Raw genomic sequence first — 7,279 nt, forward strand, 5'->3', positions numbered from 1 at the left:
AAGAATAAAGGTGCTCTAGGATTGTAAACTCTCTACAGGAGGAAATGTTCTTGAGCACTGGATGTACTGCACAGAGAACAACTGCCTCTCACTTCCAGTTTACATCTGCGGCTTCCCAAAAGCTGAGCTTGCAAAATGGAGCCATTGATCCCGCCTGTGCTGAGTATCTCTGGCAGGGCCAACATGTAAAACAGCAGCTAATCCTTTCTGATACTACTTTAAGCATCTCAGGGGCAGGGTGGGAAGGAAAAAAACAACTCTGGGTTTCTAAGGCCTTCAAAGATTAGTACCTACTTTAGTATAAAAATGTTTGAATTGTCTTTACAGTTAGTTACCTTATTGCCATACTTCCAGGAATACACGAAGCGTGTTTGTCAAGACTCGTTTCAGAAAGTGCTACGTTGTTAGCCTACCACAGACATTTACCATGGTTATAGTGCTGAAATCACTTTCTATATCTTACAGATGTACAATGACTGTATGCAAATTTATTTCAGAAGTTGATGGGCAATAGGGTGACAGTTTAAAAAAACAGAAGAAAAAATTTGGAAGCCTGCCCTTTGTAGTACTTAATATTTTAGACATTAAATGTGTTTCAGTGCTGGGCTTTCAAAGGCTAGTAAAAGCTATTGCCTAGTATTTATCTCAACAAATTAAACTATTAGTTTAACCATGGGATCTCCAATTTCCCACTTGCAAATATTGTTAGATAGCTAGATTTAGACTTTTAAATACACTAAAGGTTGAGTAAAAAAAAAAAAAACCACTCAACAAATAGTGGAACTGGCAATAACTCCTCTTACCACCACAAACAGGAACCTATCAGGAGCACGTGTTCTTTACAAATGCCTCTTCTTTTCTGCAGGAATCTATTGGCATGTGCGGAGATAACATTCCAGCATTTTTCATGCTGTTCTGCAAGCTGTGTATTTTATGAGAAGCCACTAATACTGGGGCCAGGGGGAGTGGGAGGGAGTTGGGAACATCTGGGAAAACATACCTCTAACCACATCTGTCCTATAGCCAACTTTTCGTGTCCTGATATGGACTGCAGAAAAGGCTGGTGACCCTGAGCTCTGTGAGAGAAAAGTAAGCTCCTAAAATTTACTCATTATCAGCTAACCCACCAAGACAAAACTTTTAAGACCTGTGCTTCAGTAGTTTGGGGAAAGAAAACAATCCGGGAATAATTAATTATCAGTGACTTCAGTACTTAAAATTAGAGGTATTTTTTTCACTTGCAAGGCAATAGAAGCAAATGCCACTGTAAGGAAAACATCAACTGCAACTAACAGTAGCGTATGCAGGAGAAAGAATTGTCATTAAAAAAGTTTAAACCCCTGTATAAACTCCAGGAGAGACTTGCCAGTTTTACGATAACAGCCCAACAACAATGCAAAGCACTATCCCACACAGGGCTTCAGCATTCTGGGAGTACCCAGCCTCTCGGAAACATCAAGAATACAACAATAATCATGTACAACATTTTATTACAAAATTGTTAAAAAAGTAATACAATGCAATATACTACAAAATACAAGATCAGCTATTAAGCTACCTCCTTTGTTTTACTTAGCTATAAAGAAACACCCGGCTATCAGTCACTGAGTTTCAACAAAACCATTAAATATGCAGAAACATTCCACAACTTTTTCTTCTTTTTTTTTTTTTTTTTTTTTTTAACCGAACTGTAGCAGCCCTTGGCCACTACTTACATTAAAAATAGAGGTCTCCCTACAAAGAACCACATTACCTATACACAATTCTGTACAGATTTTTATACTGAAGCTAACAATGAGCTGCACTTGAGTTCACATTCTTAGCAAAATATTGGATTTTGAGCATAAATCTTTACAGCAGGACATTCATTTATTCTTCATCCTCATCTTCTTCCTCCTCTTCATCATCTTCCTCCTCCTCCTCCTCCTCTTCTGGTTCTGCTTTCTTCTTAGATCCTGCAGGCCTACCTGGGCCCTTTTTTCCTGCATCACTCTTGCTCTTGGCACGATATGCTGCAATATCCTGCAAGAAAAATGCTGTTTAGTTGCTGGCAATATAACTCTGAAGACAAATTTGTACTGCTTCAATAATTTAATAATACTACACTGTGCACATCCAATACAGCGTGTGCAGAAAAGGAGGGTTTCAAGCTGGAGACCTTCATGCTTGCATCTTTTGGCAAGAGAACGCGTGACCCAGACAGTTTTAGGAATTTTATGACCGTGGTTGCTCTGGAGTATGACCGTGTATTTTACCAAGCAGGTGACCTGTTTTCTGGAAGTAAAGCGTCTTACTGGTAAAATCTCTTAAGACATGTAAAAACCACATTCAGGTTCACTGTAAGGGTTCCAGATACCTCCCACGCCACATCTTTCTGAAGCCTGGCAAAGGCTGACATAAACATTTAGAACTACGAACCATATATAGTTTAGGTACAAAACAAAAAGTATGCATTTACAGTGACCTCTACAACCTTAACCATTATTTTATCGCTTTCACTGTACCTTTTCATATTTCTCCTTTAGTTTTGCAGCCTTCTGTTCATATGGCTGTTTATCTTTGGCTGACTGTTCAGACCACATTTCACCTAATTTCTTTGCTGTATCTCCAATAGACAAGCCAGGATGATCATTTTTGATTTTCGGACGGTGTTCAGAACAGAAAAGGAAGAACGCAGATCTACAACGAGAGACAGTGATGATTAAGGGTCAAACTAGCAGAGTCTAAAATAGAGTCAGACTATGAGAACTAATACTTTCCTTCCCCCCCCCGGGCCATAGAAGCACTCACGGCGGTCTTTTAGGAGCGTTGGGGTCCTTTTTCTTTCCCTTCTTCTCGCCTTTGGGAGGAACATAGTTTTTCATCTCCCTGTCGTAACGAGCTTTGTCTCCTTTAGCCATTTCTTCAAACTTTCCTTTTTCCTTGCTAGACATTGTCTGCGGACACACGGAGGGGAAAGGAGAAGAGCCTGGATCAGATAAAGCGCCCGGTGACCCACTAACGCCTAAGCGGCAGCTGCTACCAGCGATCTTTTCCCAGCAACCCGCGGCAGGGGCGGGGGCCGGGGCCGGCCCGGCAGGGCTCAGCGCGGCTCGGCTCGGCCCGGCCCGGCCCGGCCCGGCCCCGCTCACCTTCCACCGCTCCGAGCACTTCCGCGAGAACTCGGCGAAGTTGACGGACGAGTCCGGGTGCTTCTTCTTGTGCTCCTCGCGGCAGGTCTGCACGAAGTAGGCGTAGGAGGACATCTTGCCCCGCGGCTTGTTGGGGTCGCCTTTGCCCATGGCGAGGTCGGCGGCGGGTCCCTGCGGTGGGGGGGGGCGGCGGCCTGAGGGCGGGGCCGCGGCGCGGAGCCACCGCCGGGCGGGGCCGCGGCCGAGGCCGCTCCCGCCTCTCGCCTCCCCCCCCCCGCCCCCGGCGCCTTCCCGCCCGAACACGCCCCCCGCGGCCGGCGGCCCCTCCCCCGCCGCAGCCCCTCTTTCTCTCGCCCGCCCGCCCCGCGGCACCTCCCGCCGCCGCCAGGCGCCTCCACCCGCCCCCCCCCCACCCCCCCGCGGCGGGCGGCCCGCAGGGCGCCGGAGCCCGCGCCCCAGCCCTCCCCAGCGGGGCCGCCCGCCGCCCAGCCCGCGCGGCCGGCCCCACCCGCCCGGCGGTGGGAATTCCCCCCGCAGCCCCGGGCGCGCCGCCCGCCCGCCCCGGGCACCCCGCGCTCCCTCCGCGCCCAGGACCGCCGGCGGCGGCGGCTGCGGCGGCTCCCCCTCCTTCCCTCTCCCCTCAGCACCCTCCCGCTGCCCTGCGGCCGCCGCCGGCGGGGTGGGGCGCTGGGCCTTGCCTGGCTGCGTGGGGCGGGCGGCGGCGGCACGGGGCTCTGCTCCCTCCGCGGCGGCTGCTAAATGGTTTCCCGGCGGCGCACTTACAGCCTCTTGTTTTCCACAGCCCTACCCGCCACAGCAACTTGACCCGCGGCGCCCGGGGGCCCGCCCCCCGGCGCAGCGGATTGGCTGCCGCGCCGGTTCAAACTGCCTGCGGCCCCGCCCCCCAGGGCCGGGGCCGCCGGGGATTCGCTGGCCGCCGTCGCGACGTCAGCGGCCGAGCAGCTCCTCGGCTAGGTGGAGCGCGAGGGGGTCGTTAGCGCTCATACTCGCTGGAACCGGTTGGGGTGAGGATAGTGGAGGGGGCGGAACCGAAAGCGCTGGGCGGCGATTGGGGGCGAGGGACGGTTTAAAAAACCGCGGGGGCCCCCGCCATTGGCTGCCGGGGACTGCGCGCGTTTGGATTGGGCGGCGCGGGATGCTGTAGCGTGGTTTAAAAATACAAAGGGAGCGAGGAGGATGGCGGGGCGGGCAAAGCCGGAGGAGCCGTGGAAGGGGACGGGTCGGCGGCCCGCCGGGGCGGGCGGGGCTCGGGACCAGCCCCTGCCGCCGGCCTCGCCAGGCAGGCGGGCAGGCGGGCGGGCGGCTGCCTGGCCGCCGGAGAGCGTGGGGCCCCCTCGGCGCTGCCTTCCTCCAGCCGGGGGCGGGCGGGCCCGCGGCTCGCCGAGCCTGGCGGGCGGCAGCAGCAGCCGCCGCCCGCTGTAAAACGGGGCTTTGACTTCGGTGGTGGCGAGGCCCGCGCCTGGCTCCCTCCCCGGGCTGGCGGGGCTCCGAGGAAGGGCCCGTGGCTGTGGCGGGGCGAGGGGGGCGCGTTTTCCCTCTCAGGCCGGGCTAAGAGCACCGGCGGTGGGAAGGGGGGGCGTCGGCCGGCTTCGCGTCCTGTTCTGCCTGCGGAGCGGAAGGCCCGGGAGCAGAGGTGGGCCGGCGGCGGAACGGCCGCGGTTTGCGTCGGTTGCTTTCCGGTGAACCGCCAGCCGTGAACGTGGCCCTGTCGGTTTGGCGGCAAAACCGGAGCTGCCCGTCAGTCAGTCTGTTTTGTCGTGATTTGACCCTCGTCTACACGATACGGGCTCTGCTGATGTTGGTTTTCTTCTGTCTGGTTACTCTCATCCGATTCTCTAGTGAGCTTCAGTTGAGGTTAATATTCTTGGCAGTCTAGGCACTTTCTAACACTCTTGCTTCTTCAGGTGTAGTTTATAGCACTGGTGAAAAGCAGGTCATAACCTTGCTTACTGGAGATGCCATGCCTTCAGCAGAGTTTTAATCATGTTAACCGAGCTCAATGGTAAAAATAAACAACAACAAAAACCCCCAAACCTCTAAAAAGACAGCAGCAAGAGCACCTAAGCTATCTGAGCGTATTGACTAGTTGCAGGTGTGAGAGTGGCCAATGTCATCATCTCCAGAGTCTCCCCCATTCCAGATTCACTCGGTGTAAGGAGCATCGAATAAGAAGCACTTACCCGGTCCAGTCCTTCATGTTTGTTCTTTTTTTTTTTTCTGTCCAAGGAGGATGTGTTCATGCAGAACAGATCGCTAATATGGTACTAAATGCCTCCTTTATCCCGGTTTTGTTTTAAGCTTTATGTATTTGTCCAAACTGCGGCCCTAAAGGACATAACGTAAACTGGAAAAAAAGTTAGTCAAAATCTTCTATGAAGAGAGGATAACTGGGAGGTATATTGCCAGAGCAATGCAGAGATGTGTATTCCCTTTGCAGATGTCACAGCCTGTCAGAAGCCAGTTACCCAAATTCTTATACTGGCTAACTTCTGTGGCTATTCCTTTTGATAGTGTTTAACCTACAAATAAAGCTTCTAAACTTCTAACCTACAAATAAAACTTCTAAAATAAACATTTACATGAGGGCTATTCCATATTCGGCTCTTTACTACTGTAAACCATCCCACTACTTTTCAGTAGCAAATTGGTGTTCTCAGTTCCGTGGTACTGAATTCTGTGAAGGCCTGGCCACTTTGCAAGGAGTTGTTTTAATTTGTTAGGTAGCTTTAAAAATGCCTTTATTTCATATATTACTTGGAAAGCGCTATTTTGTTTGGTGAATTAAGCTGCCAGATGGGTTACTCATTGACCTTGTGGTAAACCACCTGTATGTGACAGTTTCTTGCAGAGTGTTTTCTAGTTGTTAAAGTAGTTTTGTAACAGATGGCAGAATCTTCCAAGGCTAATGTGTACTGAATGAATCATAGTACAGCCATTAGTATATCTGGTCTAAAACCATTCTTTGTCCACCAGACTTACCTAGAGCTTTCCATATCACACCATTCAAACAAATTCATAGGTACCTTCTGCGTTGTTTACAGTCATATAAAAATGTAGGTTAACTCCATCAAAATCAGTTTTACTTCTGAATCCTCACTGGTACAGTAGAAAGAACAATGAAGTGGTCCACTAGTTTTCAGGAAACAGTTTTCTCAATGTCAGTGCTTCTAAAACAGCAAGTCATGACCTCTGGGAGTTTGTCACTGAAAAGTTATCAGGATGGCTACAGGCACCAGAAATTATTTTTAACAGCTGAAAGAAGAATTTTTCTCATTTTACCCGTCCAAATCCATTCTCTGTAAGTTCCTGAACAACAACAAAAAAGCTTTATGTAAGTTTATTATTAACATATTTTTACTTTTCCTTTTAACATTAATATAGCAAGTTCATGGAAAAAATTGCACCTGTTTTCATATCTGCTCTAAGAATATGAAGAAAATGATTGTGGAAAAGCAGGTAGGGTGAGAAAGTGTAATTACTGCTATGGGAAAAAATGAGACCTGCCTTTCAAATGATATAATCAAATGTTTTGAGAAAGAAATTAGGTTCTTGATTCTTTTGAAGATACTCTTTTTCTAGATTCTCTTCTCTGAAAAAGAAAGCTTTTGTACAATTAAATATATACATAGAGAGTTATGTCATGCGATGTCATGCAACATAGGGCAGCGTAAGAAACCAAACAGTTGTACTCTTTAACATCTGTCTGTCCTCCAACAAGGAAGGCAGTATTGAAAATTTTCCACGCCTGAACATGATACTGGAAGCTTTCCACAGCAGCGCCGATGCTGAAAGCTCCACGCAAGAATGCCAGTGTTAGAAACTCGTCAGTCCCAAAGCTGTGCCTTCCTCCCAGCACCCTCACGCCTGGAAAAGTGCTTCTCTGTGCGCCTGGTTCCACAATAAGCTGTCACCATTTTTTCATTACACCACACTGTTCCTTTTCAGACAAAACCACAAATTCTGTCTCGAGAGATTTGGTCACTGTTACTCTTCTAAAGCAGTGATGTATGCAGTATTGACTTCGGTCAGTCCGCGTGGTTAATTTATTAACCACATGTGGAAGACAGTTGTGGGGAAGAAGCATAAACTCCAGGACTTGAAGCTTACTTCTGCTTGAATAATTCAGC

The 7,279-nt window shown here is 49.5% G+C and overlaps 1 protein-coding gene across 1 annotated transcript; it reads right to left on the reverse strand.

The window, feature by feature from the left end:
* Positions 1–1,473: 1,473 nt before the first annotated feature.
* Positions 1,474–3,965, reverse strand: HMGB2 (high mobility group box 2). Its single transcript, XM_069787071.1, has 5 exons — positions 3,830–3,965; positions 3,132–3,302; positions 2,791–2,936; positions 2,505–2,679; positions 1,474–2,022 (listed from the first exon to the last, which is right to left on the reverse strand). Exons 2-5 carry the CDS (start codon positions 3,279–3,281, stop codon positions 1,870–1,872), a joined length of 624 nt encoding a protein of 207 aa, XP_069643172.1. The 5' UTR covers positions 3,282–3,302; positions 3,830–3,965; the 3' UTR covers positions 1,474–1,869.
* Positions 3,966–7,279: the final 3,314 nt, after the last annotated feature.

Source organism: Haliaeetus albicilla, chromosome 1, assembly GCF_947461875.1.
Source record: "Haliaeetus albicilla chromosome 1, bHalAlb1.1, whole genome shotgun sequence".
In the NCBI taxonomy this organism is placed as follows: Eukaryota; Metazoa; Chordata; class Aves; order Accipitriformes; family Accipitridae; genus Haliaeetus; species Haliaeetus albicilla.